Source organism: Apiospora phragmitis (genome assembly GCF_038363925.1).
Source record: "Apiospora phragmitis strain CBS 135458 chromosome Unknown utg000010l:1.0-9815664.0:1.0-9183399.0, whole genome shotgun sequence".
NCBI lineage: Eukaryota > Fungi > Ascomycota > Sordariomycetes > Amphisphaeriales > Apiosporaceae > Apiospora > Apiospora phragmitis.
This window is the reverse complement of record NW_027117409.1, coordinates 3,742,079-3,758,317: the sequence shown is the minus strand read 5'-3', so window position 1 is coordinate 3,758,317 and position 16,239 is coordinate 3,742,079. Positions and strand designations below refer to the sequence as shown.

The window sequence follows — 16,239 nt, the reverse complement described above, 5'->3', positions numbered from 1 at the left end:
TTCCATGGCCTTCCCCTCACTCCTCACCTTACCCTCAGCTCATAATACCTACCCACAGGTGATCTGACCGAGACCAGGTTTTGGATTTTTTTTTCTTCCTCTGCGACCTGCATACCTTGCTGGCCAGAACGGTGGTTGTTTCCCGATCCTCTGTGTCATCAGCGACGAATGGTTTCTCCTGCCTTGCACAATGTGTGCCGGCATGCTACCATCCTTTGCCGCCAGCCCTGGACCGCGTCACATGGCCCTTGCTTGCTTGCCTATTTAGTGTCGTGCTTAGCCGGCTGCAAGGCGTCTCTTGTCTTGTTGGTTCCTGAGCGGTGAGTTTCGCAAATTGTTGAGCCGACGCGCAAAACCCGGGGAATGCGATTGCTCATATATAGAGACGAGGAAAGGAGGAAATTACGACGCGGCTCGGGTGCATGCTTTAAATGACTATCTCTTAGTATAAACACAGACCGACAGTTAATCAATTCGTTGTCATTGACACGTTTTCCCCATGCCCCTCTCCATTCCCCCCGATGTTTCTGGGAGTATTATGTAAAATGGATAGGTGGCTGAGGTCCATGATAGTGCATAAACCACTAGGCCTATCTATCGCATGTACATATGTATCTAATGAATACCTACCGTACCTGCATTACCTACTCCGTATTCAGAACTGCATTCTTAGCGCGCTCACCCCCGATACGTGAACTCAACCTCGTTAGATACCGGCACTACCAGCTGCAGCCGCCCGTCATCATCCTTTGGCTCTTGGACCTTGCCGGCGATCCAGCATGGAAGCTTGACCACCGTGTCGCGGTGGTCGCCTTTGGTGCCCCAGTCCCACCAGCTGACCACGGCGCCCTTGCAGACGTACTTGAACCGGTCACCGACCGCGGCATCCTCGGGGAGGCTGGTCCAGCTTGCGCCGTTCTGGACGCGGCGCCGCGGCGCGATCCAGGACTCACCGGGCCGTAGGCTTGCAAAGCGGTCGCTATTGGGCTCATCGTCCTCGGCGCCGACGCCGACGACCACGTCCAGCCCTTCGAACATGCCGAAGCCGTTGTCGGGACCGCACCACTCCCACTTGTCTTCCACGCTGCCGGCGCTGCTGCTGCTGCTGCTGCCGCCACGGCGAAGGAGTCGGTAAAGCCGCATGCCCTCGCGCGGGCTGTCGCAAGTGTCCGTCTCGAACGCCTGCATGTGGAACACGATGGGGCGGCTGCCGTTGCCCCCCTCTCCCCCTGCCCCCGCCTCGGCTGCCGCCCCTGCGACCTCCCCATGGTAGGTCACTTTTACACCGAGGTTTATTACGACCTCTGACGTCCACTCGGCGGGGCAAGTAATCTCCATGCTTAGCATCGAGGCCCCGGCACTTTGTTTCGTCGAGCGTTAGTCAGCCTACCAAAAATAAAGAGGGGGGGACTACAGTGAATTTCAAACGAAGAACGGCAATGGAGACTCTTACACTCTTTCGGACGGGTGTCTAGGCGGCGGCGAAGGCTGGGGGCTCCTCCGAAGTTCCTCGCGGCGCCACTTTTCCTCTCTCGAGTTCGCGCGCTGGAAGTCTGCCTCGCTTGTCGTCTCCGTCTCCGCCGGTCGCTGCGGCCACGGTACCGCTTCCTGTCGTGTCGTGAACGTGACAACACTACTACTACTAGCGGAGAGAATCAGTGGTGGTAGCTTGGTTTTTCTGATGTGCTGGGATTCCAGCGTTTCGCCGCGGTGGTCCGCGAGGCTGCCGGGAGCCCCACATGGCGATCTCGGCCCCACGCCAGAGCAGCACGTATCGCTCGCCGGGCACGAGAAGCCGCTGGTAGTTGCCGGCCAGGGTCGTGTGTATTGTGACCTCGCCGCCCGGCCGCAGGTCCTGGAGATTCTCGGCATAGTCGTGCACGAGCAGAGTGTCGGGTCTTGGATTCGCGGCGGCGGCCAGGGGTTCGACCGCGACCCTCTCTGGACCGCGGTCCGTTATACGAATTAACACGAGCTGTGCGTTGCGAAGCGCATCGGTATAGGGGTCCCATTGAAATATGAAGGGTTTGCCATCCCCTTCTGCCGGCCGCCGCAGCGCGAAGTATAGAGGGTAAGGCTGGGTGACGGACAGCTCTCCATCGGCCTTGCCTACCATGCTGAGGCCAATCCGGTGAGCTTCAGGTCTGGTAGGCTCGTTAGTACCTGACTTCCACGGGGTTCTGGCAGCAGAGGACTTACGAGACGTCATCCTCCCCAAACGCGAAAAAGGGCAAGTAGCTGGGTTCCATTGTGTACGATGAGGTCGAGTCAGGACTTTAGCCGTGTGTTTTCAGATGCTTGTTTGGTGGTGACGGCCCACTACGAAGGGGAGTTACGCATTATCTCCAACCCTACTGCGGAATTTGTGATATTGGCCGGAAGGCAACGAAGTTCGACTAAGGCCAACAACAACCAATCACCGTCCTCTGCAATATTGACGGCGGGTTCCGGGACTAAAGCTCCTGCTGCTGTGCCGTACTCCAAAGGCAGAACGCTCAGGCAAAGTTGCAGCTGCGCCGTACTCCTTCGGTGGATACGCCCCGAAGCGCCCTATCTGTGCCGTTCATTAGCAAATAGATGCATGTCTGTACTTCCGGCGCTGTACTCTTTCGAGTAATCTGCAACTTTCCCTTCCTGCAGTTCCATTGTTGATTCTTTCTTGGGGCACGTCGGCGCTATTGGCATCATGGCCTTCTCCCCTCATCTGACCAATAATCCAGACGCCCGTGCGATGTTCTTCTCCCGCATCGTGAGACCCAAATCCATATGCACCCAGCAACACGAGGAAATACCTACAGTAGCTTGGTGACTTTGCGGCCCTATCGGACCTTTCCTATCAACGTGGATATCCAAAATATCTGGTTTTGGTGGCGTCGACATGGACGCATCTGGTACGAGCATTCACCGGATGCCATTCAGGGGGACGGCGCAGTCGAAGCATCAGGCCAAAACATGTATAAATCCGGCGTCGAGCTCCTTCAACTTGGGTATGAGAGTCCCAGCAGGTCATCCGCCAAAGTCTCATCGCAGTCACTCCCGTTAGCATCCTCGATTCCATAATGCGTTCGTGCAATATTATCGCTGCGGCCCTGGCCAGCCTGGGCTTGGCCGAGTAAGTCAACCGATCCCTGAGTGCATGGCCCATTTTCTCAATTACTGATTCTGTCAAATAGTGCTGCGACCATTGCGCCCAGAGGGTATAATTTCCCGGACTCCAGCTGCAGCCAGGACCAGCGAAACACCATCCACGAGGAGATCGTTAACGCCCTGAACCTCGCCTCGTTCGCCGCGACTGGCCTGACCGCGGGCCCCTACTTCAACACCTTCTTCCCACGGAGCCAGCGGGACGGCGGCGACGCCTTCGTGACCAAGGTCCAGAGCGTCTTTGCCAACATGGGCAGCCAGCTCAACCGGGCGCAGTCCGCCTACGTCTTGTCCATCACGTGCGACGACAGCACGAAGATGTGCCAGAACGGAGCTTACGTCGCGCATATGAAGGACAAGACCAGCCGCATGAACTTCTGCGACCGGTTCTTCGCCACCACCGGGCCCATCAAGCCCACCCAGACGCGCCTCAGGGAGGGTGTAAAAGAGATAAGAAATAGAAAGAGCAACCGACAAGCCACGAGACGCTGACACGTACATTTTGATCACAGCACCCTCGACATTGCCTACGGCTTTAACAGCAATTACCTCCTCGCGCAGGGCCGATTCGACCGCAGCGGCGTCCCGTACGCTAATCCAAGGCACATTTATTACCCAGACCCCAACGACGGAACCAAAGAAGGCATCTGCAAACCCGAGTTGGCCACGAATAACGCAGATACGTACACTTTCATCGCTGCCGGGGTGGGCTACAGCCGGCTTTGCAACCGCGAGATCCCCCTGCCTTCACCCCCAGCGTCTTCTGCGATGGGTGCGTTCGACTGCAACTCGGGCGACGATGCTCATCCCTTCGATGACGGCGCGGATGATGATAGCGAGTTGGGCTCCTAATGCTGGATAAAGCCCACTTACATTAGGCATTGTGGAAAAAAACAGTAGACTAGCTTTTGACAAAGTAGTAAGAGGCTCGCTATAATGTGAGGAGCTAGTTTTAGTACGGCGGGAGAGTAGCTTCTAAGATTCAGTCATATGTTATACTTGATAGGCCATGAAACTTGGGCCTTATGTATTCTTTTTATTCGTATCTATCTTTATTGAGGCCTCCTTTCGGGCCTGGTTGGGCCCCGGTTTCTAGACCATGGAACATAATCGGGATTTTCGAGCCTCGAGCCAGCAGAAGCTGGCTCGTATATTTACATCGTGCACATCATCATCTAGAAAAACCGACCTTTCCTAACTTACGCCGCACCGCCACGCCCACCAACACCCCATTGCGCCTGTGCCTGCGCAACGTCAACCCCGATGGCCGGTAACTCCCTGCCCCGGCCAGTCGGCCAGGCCAGGAACTTAGTCTCAGCCAGGTATCGTAGAAAGCGGCCGACGGCCTCCCGGCTGATACCTTCGCCGGCACTCTCGTCGATACTAGTCCATCTGTCTGCATCGGCCTTGAGCACGGCCACGGCATTGCGATCGTCAAGCTCTGGTGCACGCGTATCCGTTGGAAGGTCATTTGTCGCCATGTGGAACAGGGGCATTAAGGCGCTCTGTTCCTGATCCTTCTGCACGGAACCAGCTGAGACAAAGGCCTCAAGCTGGGCTTTCCAGTCGTTATAATCCACCTCCGGCACATCATAACCGTAGTAGCTCAGTGTGGAGAGATACTCGTTCATTCGCAGGCGCGGATGGGCGGTGACGTGAACAACGTGGACACCGACGTCGCTGGTGCTGCCGCCGCTTGTCGCAGTCTCGCCCGAGACGGGATTGAAGCTAGCTGCAACGACGACGCGGGCAACGTGGCCTACAGGCACAGCGTTGACGGTGTTAACAATATGCGGACGGCATGAAAGCTGGATTGAGGCCTTGAGCATACGGATGAGGAAGTCGTCGTTGTTACAGATACCAGTGGCGGCGTCCCCGAGGATGTAGCCAGGTCGGACGATAGATCCGAGGAGACCCCGCCTGCCGGCCTCGCGGACGAGCTGCTCAGATACCTGGAGTCTGTTAGGATCATTGTTACGTGCAGATAGGGGGCTGGGAGGAAGTTACTCACCCACTTGGTCTGGCCGTAACCAGTACCAAGACCGACGCGACTGCCCAGCATGTCGTCCGCTTCCATGACGGCGCTTCGTCCCGTGCTGGTCTGCTCTTGCGATAGCTTGATGTAGTGATCTGTGTCGAGAACACTTGTTGAGCTGACAAACGAGAAGAGCTTAGGCTTGCCTTGGTTACAGAGCCGTAGGGCATCGAGTGTTGATAGGACGTTGCTGCGCTCAAGCTGCTTATACCGTTGGACCCAATGGACCTGGGCGCCGTTGTGAATGATCACGTCCGCAGCATCGCCAACCGCGTTCCATGTCTTGTCATCAAGTCCAAGGCGCGGCTGAGACAGGTCGCCAATAACTGCGCTCAGCCTGTCTGCCCACGAATCCTGCCAGACGCCATATCCGCGGAGGGACCTCTTTAGTCTCTCGAGGGCGGCCGGGACGTCTCTGGCTCCGCGGACATGAGCAATCACCTCCACATTCTTACGCTCAAGTAAGTCTTTGATTAGGTAAGAGCCCAGGAAACCTGTGGCGCCGGTCAAGAATACGGTAGTCTTGCCTTCCGGGGTAAGTGAAGCAGGGTCTGCTGTTTGATACTTAGCATCCAGGCTGCCCAGCAACTTATCGAATGACTGAGCATAGACAGGCTCGCCTTCCTCTGCCACGCCAGCGTTACCCTTTCCGTCGCGCAGGCGGTCGATTTGTGCGCTGAGCGCCTTAGAAGACGAGTTGGAGTAAAGCGAGTTGATGGTAATGTTAGTGCCCATCTTCTTACGGATAGTAAGGAGAAGCTGCTGTGCCAGCAGACTGTGCCCACCGCTCTCGAAGAAATCCGAGTTGGGTCGAAGAGTCTTGGCATTCAGGCCACCGATAAGCGTCGCCCATTGCTCCGCCACATCTTTCTCGGTGCCACTAAGGGCCTCCCAGCTCTTCAAATCCTCCTCCGAGGCCTCCTCTGAGATCAGGGCTGCATCCGGGAAGGGGAGATTCGGACTGTCCACCTTGCCGTTCGGGTTCAAGGGCATCTTGTTCAACAAGATATAGTAGCTTGGGATACCGTAGGCCGGCAGCCTCGATTTGAGATGATCCCGGACTTCCGCTTGCATTGGCCTGAAGCGTTTGGGATAGACGATGACGGGCCCGATCTGGGTGCCTTCCTCCTCAGTGTCCTGTAGGCCGCGGTCTGCTAGCCACTTGACCCACTCTCGATGGTCAGTCACAATGTAGCTGACGAGCGTCGGCTCTTCATTTTGATCCCTTCGAAGAAGAGTCTTGCACTCGCGGATAAGAGGGTGCCCTCTCAGGTTGCTATCGATCTCGTTCAACTCGATGCGGAAGCCACGAATCTTGATCTGACTGTCCGCCCTACCGGAGATAGCAACTACCCCGGAATCATCGAGGTACTTCCCGAGATCACCAGTGCGGTAAATCCTATCACGGGGACCCTTGTAGTACTTCCTCCAGGGCTCGTTGGCGGCGACCTTGTTGTCGGCCTCGACCCACTTGTTGTTATCGACGAACCAATTATCCAGGAACTTCTCCTTATTCTTCTCCGGGTCGCCCAGATATCCGTAAGACCAGATGTTAGTAGGGATCTCTGATGATCATTAAGGGGTACTTATCTCTGCCAAACCCGCCGCTCTCATCATGATTTCACCGACCTCTCCGACACCGCACAGTTTGGTGACATCCTCCCGATTCACTATGAATAGTTGGACATTCTCAATGCCCTTTCCGGCAGGGACGATATCGCCAAACTTATCTAACGCATCCGGGTCTTTGGCGCGGCTCTTGATCTGATAGTAAGAAACACTTCGGCTCGTCTCGGTGGTGCCGTAAGCAGCACATATTTCTGCGTTGGGTGCCAGCTTTCGGAGCGCAGCACAATCTTTCTTGGTCAGGATGTCGCCGACGTAGAGAACCCACTGCAGGGAAGGCATTTCTGCAGTCGCGCCACCCACCAGAATCTGACCCATGGCAGGCGTCAGATGGGTGGCATTGGGCTTATACTCACGAAACCACTCGCTCAGCTTCTCGTGTTGGATGTTTTCCCGAGCCGGCAGGATCAACTCGGAACCGAGGAATAGCGGAGTGAAGATATCGCGCTGAATCGGGTCGTGAGCAATGCCCGAGAGGCACGCGAACTTGGTCTCCGAGGTCCATTTGAATTCTTTGGCCATCCAGGGGAAGTACTTGGCTAAGCTGTAATGTCTACCCAAAACGCCCTTGAGGAGTGTTAGCTCATCGGTGCCTTCATGTTGTCCGCTGGATCTCGGAATCTGGCAAGGCCTGCGCATCACTCACTTTAGGTCGCCCTTCCGACCCGGAAGTAAAACTGAGGGTGGGATTCGAGTCCGGCCCAACATGGACGTCGAGGGGCGTCGATGCCTTGCTTCGAGCATCGGCAAAGATATCCTTGCCATCGACCTCGCCGCCCGAGAGGCTACCGTCATCGGCCATGCGCATTTCGGGAACCTGCGTCTTGAGTGATAGCTCCTCATCTATATACTTCTGCACCAGCGGCGCGAATGGGCCGTTCTCGTCTCTGGCCTTTCCAATCGAGATAAGGGCCTTTGGCTGGGAAACCTCGAGATAAATCTGTTGCCTGGCTGGGGGGTACGCGGGGTCTAGCACGGTGATAGTCGCGCCGGATGCGAGGGTGCCCATAAAGGCAATCACGAGCTCAACGGAGCGGTGGGCGAAGATCATGACAACATCGCCATTGGTGATACCGGCATCGTGGAGCTGGTTGGCCAGTACGTTAGACGCCTCGTAGATCTGTTTGTAGGTGAACCGCCTCTCGGGGGTGGTAGAGGAGGCCGTCTCGGTGACGCAGGGTCTGTCAGGGTGCTCTCGAGCATTCTTATGGAAGATCTCGTGGATGGCCCCGATGTAGCCACTCCAATCGAGGTCGACAGTGGGATCAGGGAGTACCATGGTGTTGGTGGTATCCCGTTATTTCGTCAGAGGGTGTTGAGAGTGCGTCTCGCGGTGGTTATGTTAACGGAACATATTATCATTTGTGCCAAAATAAATCTATATAATTTAGGGCGATGGCCTCCGAAGTTCGGGGAAGAGGGGCACCTGTAGAGTCACGTCAGTCACCCCACGGCATAACTCTGTTGAGGTTCCTTAGGTAAGTATAGGTACATGTAAATAACGGGCAGGCAAATGATCCTTATCGAGAATAAAATACAAAACAAACTGCTAGGATTTTACTTCTGACGATACTTTAATACTATAACTAGTAGGTAACAATTCATTATATGCGTCCGATTCACTATTGTAAAGGTCACGCCGTCGCAACCTAGACAAGAGGTGACCCTGAGGTCTATCAACTTATCAGATCTTCGGATCTGCAACCCCGCAATTTTCATTTTGAACCCCTCCATCGCTAGCTTGCAGTACAATATACGCACAAACACCAGCCAATCTTACATACCGAGCCTGGGGCAGCGAACAGATATAATCCTCACAACCTCACGCGCACCCCCAAACGGCAATCGACTAGTCCGTCCTCTCCACAAGGCTCTCGACGCCAGGAACACCCCGAAACGCCAGCACAATGGCGACGCCCGAGCCCGCGGCCGCCATCCAGCCGCCGACCCCTCCAGCCGATTCCGCATCCACACACGAGTTCCCGCTACCGCCGATCCTGCAACAGCCCTCGGCCGCGGGCCCGGCCGAGCTCATAACCCAGGGCGCCGAGGGCCGCCTGTACCGGACGTCGTGGCTGACGCCCACGCGGCCGTGCGCGCTGAAGCACCGGCCCAGCAAGCCCTACCGGCACCCGACGCTGGACGCGCGCCTGACGCGGCACCGGATCCTGTCCGAGGTGCGGATCCTGCAGAAGTGCCGGCGCGAGGGCGTCGCCGTGCCCGCCCTCTACGGCATCGACGAGTCCCAGGGCGTGCTGAGCATGGAGTGGGTGCCCGGCCGGCCCGTGCGCGTCGAGGTCAACGAGTTCCTGCGCCGGCGCGCCGAGAAATACCCCCACAGTGACGGCGGGCGCGGCCGGGACGAGGTCGCGCGCGACGAGGAGGGCGCTGCGCCGCTCGTGGGCCTCATGCGCAGGATCGGCGAGGCGGTGGGGAAGCTACACAAGGCCGGCATCGTGCACGGCGACCTGACGACGAGCAACATGATGGTCCGGCCTTGGGAGAAGGACAAGGGGCCCGTGAACGGTCACCATGCAGATGGGCAGGCGGAGGAGGCGGAACATTCGCTCGAGGGCGAGATAGTCGTCATTGATTTCGGCTTGGCCAGCCAGGGAAGTGCGGATGAGGACCGAGCGGTTGATCTCTACGTATTGGAGCGCGCTTTCGGCAGCACGCACCCCCGAGCAGAGGCTCTTTTCACCGTGGTGCTCGAGGCATACAAAGACACGTTTAAAGTCGCCCCCGTCGTGTTGAAAAAGCTCGAGGATGTTAGAATGCGTGGCCGCAAGAGGAGTATGCTTGGCTAGAGCGAGAAAAGGAAAGATACCCAGAGCAAAGAAGTAAGACGTAAAAAGTTACCTATGCAATCTAGAGAAGCTGGAATGTGCTCGCCTCAGAAGTGTGTATTGCAATGTACTCTATGGATGCATGCTATTTATGTTATATCAATGCCGCCCGTAAACCCAAAAACTCCGAGTATAGAAAAGAACCCCGAAGGACTAAGCTACCAGCTCCGCACCGGCGAAATAGCCCTTGTTCTCGATGACACCACGATCTTTAACGAATGCTGTGTACTTCACCACCCATTGCGGGATGAGATCTCCCTTCAGCCCGTTCTTGTCGCTTCCATCATCCGAGAGTATGCCAGCGCCCAGTTGACCAGTCCCCAAGAGCTCTCTTAACGTGCCGCTCGGTAAGATATCAGTGCAATCACCGTGGGTCAGCAGCTCGATACCCTTCTCCTTGGCCAGCTGTGCCAGCGGCGGTGGCACATTGCAGCAGTTCTTGAGGTTGATCTGGTCGACCTCGGGCATGGTCTTGATCTGGCTCAGGAAGCGCGCCAGCTTCTGGCTGCCGAACTCGGCGATGCCCAGCCGCTGGATGGCGCCCTGCTCGTGCAGGAACTCGAGGGCGGCCCAGGTCGCAACCTCGTCGGCCTCGCTGCCCATCTTGGCGTTCAGCTTGTCGGCCTCCCACTCACAGTCGCCTTCGAACGAGATGCCCGGGAACGACGCGATGAGCAGGTCGACGTCGGCGACGCCGAGCTCCTTCTTCACCAGCCGCAGCGCCTCGGCAATGTACGAAGCACGCTGGTCGACGGGCGCCTTGGGTAGGAAGAAAAGCTTCACGGTGATCTCGTACTGCGATCTCTCTTCTTGCAGGCCGGCTCCTGTCCAGTCTATGCGGGGTATGTAAAGAATATCGCCTTCTTTTTCTGTCCACGAATCTGTCACATGGTGGCCATTAACACCGTCACTATTGTCGTTTACGTGCTCGTGAGAATGGCCGTTGGTGCCGTTGGTGCCGTCGGTGCCGTTAATGCCATTCGTGCCATTGGTAGCAGCTCCATTGGGTATTGCAGCAGAATAATCTTCTTGGGCGGCGACAAAGTTGCTGCGCAGAGAATTCGTGAACTCGAGGTTGGAGCGGAAGATGCCTGGTTTACGGATGATGCAAGGCCCGCCAGAGATAATGTTCCTAAATCACACCCAATTAGTAATGCCGAGACATCCTAAAAAAAGCAAGCCGGAGACTCGGAGACTCACCCTGTTGACAAGACTATCCTGGTCATGGTCGGCGAGGTTATGTATGTTCCCAGCCAATACGGTACCGAATCCAACAGAACAGAGTTGGCAACGCAAGGATTAAAGTAAATTGCGCGATGATGTGGTCTACGGGCAGTTCTCCTTGCAGTATGGTGATGGTATCGCGACGTGGAGGGGTAAAGCACTTCCTGGTCTAGGTTCGAAAATTATGTTGCCGCAAGGGTCCAAGTGGGGTCAAGGTCTTGTATACTGCCGAGGGGAAATAGTACGATGGTATATTAGGGAGTATATATATTGATGATCGTCTCTCGGGGCGTTGCGTGTGTGGATGTAGAGAAAGTGGTTACGGAGAAACACTCAGGCGAGTCGACGACAAGTGTATTTGGAGATAGATAACCTAGCGACCGAAGGAAAGACCGTTGAGATGACTTCTCCGATCAAGGGAATCGTCGGCAGACACTACCGTATTTAGTCATGTATTCAGTGGCTCGGCGCCTGCTATGCCCACCGCACCCTTCAAGAGCCGGAAACAGACATGAATAATCATGTTGATTTGTAAAGGCCCACTCAAATTATCGTTGAATCATGGGCCGAAGACACACGATGGCATGGGCCAGCCTTCCATTGCGAACTAGTGCAGCCAGCCATGCGATCGTTTGGGCCAGTCGCATGAAGCAGGTCGTTCGGTGGCAACGTTCCGGTTGGGGCTTCGGGTCTGCCAACATGATGTGGTGGTGTGTATGTGTACTCCGTACAAGGCTTGATTATGAATATGCCATGGTTCCAATCTCACATGTCAGCAATGTGTATATAAAGGTGTTGTACTTCACCTGTTCATGCAGTGAGTGCATTATTAGGTAACTTCTGGGTCACTTGCTTTTCCAATCTCGAGTCAATCTGACAACTGCATTCTGCAGACTGTGCGTTAGTGCGCTGAAGTACATCTTGATTCTTGGATGAAGACATACGTATCAATAGGTGTTACCTACATTGATCACGAAGAACGGGAGTATGTAGTCTCTGCTGCAAGTCCGAGCTGTGTGCTGTGTAGGCACTCTCGGCTGCTAAATACATGGACCAGTACAGTATGGTATATATGTATGTATGTACATGCACCTATGCTACTGTAGTGTTGCATTGCAGACCGCTGTCGACCAGATTGATCGCGACGCTCTGTAAATTTAGTTGCTCGATGTTGTGGCCGACCTCCCATTCAATTAAGTAATAATAAACATCACTCCGAATTCCAGAAAGAGCACGAGGTCTGGCGGGGTAATTGTTGAACATGTTGGAGGGCTTGGAGGGGTTACCACGGAGGACTAGCACCGCTTGGGTCAACTGAACGTACCAAAAATACAGGCCCGGGCGCTACAATCGTGATCAATCCCCTAAATCCCCTAAAAATTGGCAGAGTGTCGTGGCCAACCACTCTAGAAAGAAACAACCTGCTGTCCAGATCGGGTCCACCGACATTTTCTCTGCCAGCTCACATTAAAACTCTCCCTCACCGAAGAGGACCAATCCAGTCGCCTTCCCTCTCTTCTCATCGTGTGATGTGAGAGCATCATCATGGCTATCAAGTATGGCTTCAGCTTTCCATCCATCCAAGCGGTGCAATCCCTTACTAAGACCATGTTGACAGCTACCTGATCCTGCTCTCACGGCAGGGCAAGGTGCGCCTTGCCAAATGGTTCACCACCTTGTCTCCCAAGGACAAGGCCAAGATTGTCAAGGACGTCTCCCAGCTGGTCCTCGCCCGACGCACCCGCATGTGCAACTTTCTCGAGTACAAAGACACCAAGATTGTCTACCGCCGATACGCCTCGCTGTTCTTCATCGCCGGCTGCGATTCCGACGACAACGAACTGATCACGCTCGAAGTCATCCATCGATACGTCGAGCAGATGGACAAATACTACGGCAATGTGTGCGAGCTGGACATCATCTTCTCCTTCACCAAGGCCTACTATATTCTTGACGAGCTCTTGCTGGCCGGAGAGCTGCAGGAAAGCAGCAAGAAGGCGGTGCTACGGTGTATCGGGCAGCAGGACAGCCTGGAGGACATGGAGGTAAGCCTATGTTTCGCAGTCTCGCATTTCCTACTGCCATTGGTGCCGGGACTGACACGTCCTTCTCGATTCAGGTCGAGGACGAGGTTACGAAGATCATGTAAAGCGCATCATCAACATGTATACTACCAACGATGCAGCACGGCATGTGGCAGCATCCCGACATAGTGGGCAGGCTTTCTCAAAGACAAAGATTCTTGGCCATGGCTTGCGCTGATGAACGGTCTCTGCTCGATGTGACCACAGGCCGACGAAGACATCAAATCGACATTGAAGCAGCATGGACTCCTCTGAGTCCTCTGGGCGAGACTGAGAACGGCAACATCAAGGGATGCAATGCATCTTTGGATATCTAGAGTGCCGCAAGGAAGAGAGGAGAGCGGCAGGTCACCATGCCACAAGAACCTGTACAACAGGATCTATTTATCAGTGGAATAAAAAAGACTTTCGTGATGACCTTTTTTTGAGACACATGCCAACAAGAAGCCCCCTTCAATGTGTTCCTATGAATCGCCGCAATGGTGGGGATGGATGCTCAAGCAGCTCCCCTCCCCCCTTGAAATGCAATGACCACCAGACCAGGCATATTAACGATACATAACGGACTCGAAATGATATGCTGATTCTTGACTTGGATACTAATTACGAGTCCGTTTGCAGATGGGTCATGGACTGAGGCTCCTTGGCAGGCGGTGTTGTCGACCCGTGGCCCCCTATCGGAATCCGATTCGTCTACAGGCCCCCCAGCTGGGTGGCCTAGCTCCAATAGCCGTGCGAGTTTAGCTGTTCAACCCATCCACACCAACCAGACACCAACCCGACACCGACCCGACCCCGACACCTCAGCACTCTGGCGCTGCTAACCATTACCTACATCCCTCTGCCCAATCCAGAGATACCCCACGCAAAGCAACTGCCAAGGTCAAGACGGGAACATGGCTGTTTCTGTTTCTACTTCTTTGCGAGGGAGAGAGTTGGAGCACCGAAGCCGGGAAGAACAACGCATCATAGCGTCAAAGGTAGTAGCGCAACTGAAGATAACGATCCCCCCCTACAGTGACCCTCACCTCCCATACCCATCAGCTGATCAAACATCACCCGCATGATTCCCGTCAGTCCGATTACAACTTCAACCTTTTGTCTCCTTTTGCCAATTCCCGATTTCTCTCTTGGGATCTCAACCAACAACAACCACCTTTTTACTTCGACTATTCACTTCTCGCATTATGTCTTCTCGTCTCTGCTAGGCGACTATCGTCTAGCCCGTTTCATTCTTAACTTGACACGCCGGGACCGAGTCAAGCGTGTATTGCCTATTCGCAAGCAATCGCAGTAGGGACACACTATACCGTTAGACATAAGCATCACCACACCGATACCTCTTAACCATCCGCCTCATTGCGCCAGGTGCAGCAGCGCAACCACTTTATTTGACTCGACTGGGTTGTTCGGGGACAATTATCTGTCTCTTGCAGACCGCAACGACACCGCTTCTGATGATACCTTCCTTCCTCGTTTGAAACAACTGCGCGACGTCATTAGCGCATGAGTCGCCAACGTCGCCACGACCACATTCCATCAATTATTCAGCATTGCGTTCAGGTGCTATTATTGCGTCAACATCTCCAATATGAAGGTTTGCATACAGCCTCCATAATCTTGAGCAGGATCCTTGCGCCGTTGCATCAGCTAACCTGTTTTCCCGCAGTTTCTACCTCTTCGCGATTTCGACACGGTGACGTCGGCGCTCAACTTCCTGACTTCGGATTGCCGGGTTAGCGGAGGCTGCGATTTGTACACGACGAAAGCTGCAGGGACCGATAAGAAACTCTACAAATCTATTGATCGATCACTTGAATCGCGCCACGAGGCCCTCCTCAAGTTCGGCGCGAGCTTATCGCCGCCGCAACGCGAGCAGATGGCTGCGTCCCTCAATCTGTCGCGATCGAGCCCGTTCGGGTCAATGTCCGAGATTTCCAGCAGGCGCACCTTTGCCTATCTCATCGCGACCCTTAACGCGAGCCATCCGAACTACGACTTCTCCCATGTCTTGCGGCCCGCAGACTTTCGTCGGGAGAAGTCTCTACAAAGTGCCATGGCTACGTTTGACAACACAATGAGCAATGCACGCCCGCGCGGGTCTTCGTATTTGGCGCCGAACGTGGGCTCATCGTTCCGGACATACAGCACTTCCCCCGCTGCCGTGGCTGCGAATGCCAGCCTACCCATGAGTAGTCCCGTATGGGGCCCGCAAATGTGGGCTATGATAGATAAGGAGATGAAGCTCAAGGATTGCACCTGCTTCTCCTACCAGCCTTCGGACGATCCCTTTGATGGAGAAGAAGCCGCCATTTGGCGCGTGCATTACTTTTTCTTCAACAAATCCCTCAAGCGCGTCGCGTACTTGTACGTCCGGGGCGTGCCGGTGGTCGTGAACTCACCGGCGCTACAACCCCACGCCGGCAGGCGCGGCAGTAACTCGTTTGCCAAGCGTCAAGCCGAAGCGCAGATGGCGTCGGCGGGCGGCGCCAGCAAGCGAGCCAAGTACTGGCTCGGCGACCAGTACGCGGATCGCGTCGTCGCTAGCGAGGATGACTACGACAGCGACACGGCCGACGCCGTCATGTGGGATCCTGATGAGGACATTGACTTCGACCCGCTCACGGAGATGAGCAAGGACGATTCCGATGATGACTACCTGCAAAGTGAAGAGAGCGACGAAGAAGGCGATGCTGACGAAGAAGGATCGGTAGCCCGAAGTCCTCAGCGCGGAATGAGCGAGGATATCGCTGCGCGCATGGAGTTGGACGTGTGAAGGGGAACTATTATCTCCTTTCACTATCCAGTCGTACTCCCTCCCACATAAACAGTACCATTGATTTGGTCGTGCCTGACGTTTTTTCTCCTTCTCTCCTTTCTTGTATCAACTACGATGACAGGTTTATCATGGCGTTTTGAACGGTCCTCTGGCCATGGGGCGAAGGCGTGTGATGAGACGCTTAATACCCCTTTTCCCAGCATCTCGGGATATTTTTACTGGCCTTGATTTCAATGTTGCGGCCTTGCTGCTTTTTACTATGGACCCCTGATGATATGAGGGCCTTGATGAATGGATATTTCCTTGCATTTGGTCGATGGTTTTTTTAAATGACGCGCACGTCTTTGTGGGTGTGAGACACATACACAGAGAGAGAGGCAACGTTCCTTCTTCGGTCCGTTCTCCCTCCTCCCCCTTTGCCTTTCAATACTTTGGCCTGGACGTTAGGGGTGCGGTCGGTGTCTTTGGACAAGAGATGAGATTTCACGATGGAGCTAACCG

At 55.0% G+C, this 16,239-nt stretch overlaps 7 protein-coding genes across 7 annotated transcripts; 4 read left to right on the top strand and 3 right to left on the bottom strand.

The window, feature by feature from the left end:
- Window positions 1-678: 678 nt before the first annotated feature.
- PG994_010929 (uncharacterized protein) lies at window positions 679-2,249 on the bottom strand (the record flags this gene model as incomplete). The annotated part of the gene is given in 4 exon segments (XM_066862338.1): window positions 679-1,360; window positions 1,454-1,723; window positions 1,740-2,144; window positions 2,200-2,249. 4 exon segments carry the CDS (start codon window positions 2,247-2,249, stop codon window positions 679-681), a joined length of 1,407 nt encoding a protein of 468 aa, XP_066711448.1.
- An 810-nt stretch (window positions 2,250-3,059) lies between these two features.
- On the top strand, window positions 3,060-3,996 carry PG994_010928 (Lipase; the record flags this gene model as incomplete). Its single annotated transcript, XM_066862337.1, has 3 exons — window positions 3,060-3,112; window positions 3,174-3,585; window positions 3,706-3,996. The coding sequence occupies 3 exons, from the start codon at window positions 3,060-3,062 to the stop codon at window positions 3,994-3,996; spliced, it is 756 nt and encodes a 251-aa protein (XP_066711447.1).
- A 347-nt stretch (window positions 3,997-4,343) lies between these two features.
- On the bottom strand, window positions 4,344-8,084 carry PG994_010927 (uncharacterized protein; the record flags this gene model as incomplete). The annotated part of the gene is made up of 4 exons (XM_066862336.1): window positions 4,344-5,096; window positions 5,156-6,744; window positions 6,766-7,372; window positions 7,452-8,084. 4 exons carry the CDS (start codon window positions 8,082-8,084, stop codon window positions 4,344-4,346), a joined length of 3,582 nt encoding a protein of 1,193 aa, XP_066711446.1.
- A 628-nt stretch (window positions 8,085-8,712) lies between these two features.
- Window positions 8,713-9,612, top strand: PG994_010926 (uncharacterized protein; the record flags this gene model as incomplete). Its single annotated transcript, XM_066862335.1, has 1 exon — window positions 8,713-9,612. The coding sequence occupies one exon, from the start codon at window positions 8,713-8,715 to the stop codon at window positions 9,610-9,612; it is 900 nt and encodes a 299-aa protein (XP_066711445.1).
- Window positions 9,613-9,804: 192 nt separating this feature from the next.
- Window positions 9,805-10,877, bottom strand: PG994_010925 (glutamate--cysteine ligase regulatory subunit; the record flags this gene model as incomplete). Its single annotated transcript, XM_066862334.1, has 2 exons — window positions 9,805-10,783; window positions 10,852-10,877. 2 exons carry the CDS (start codon window positions 10,875-10,877, stop codon window positions 9,805-9,807), a joined length of 1,005 nt encoding a protein of 334 aa, XP_066711444.1.
- Window positions 10,878-12,420: 1,543 nt separating this feature from the next.
- On the top strand, window positions 12,421-13,024 carry PG994_010924 (putative clathrin-associated adaptor complex ap-1 small chain sigma1; the record flags this gene model as incomplete). The annotated part of the gene is made up of 3 exons (XM_066862333.1): window positions 12,421-12,431; window positions 12,494-12,920; window positions 12,995-13,024. 3 exons carry the CDS (start codon window positions 12,421-12,423, stop codon window positions 13,022-13,024), a joined length of 468 nt encoding a protein of 155 aa, XP_066711443.1.
- A 1,526-nt stretch (window positions 13,025-14,550) lies between these two features.
- PG994_010923 (uncharacterized protein) lies at window positions 14,551-15,735 on the top strand (the record flags this gene model as incomplete). Its single annotated transcript, XM_066862332.1, has 2 exons — window positions 14,551-14,556; window positions 14,629-15,735. The coding sequence occupies 2 exons, from the start codon at window positions 14,551-14,553 to the stop codon at window positions 15,733-15,735; spliced, it is 1,113 nt and encodes a 370-aa protein (XP_066711442.1).
- Window positions 15,736-16,239: the final 504 nt, after the last annotated feature.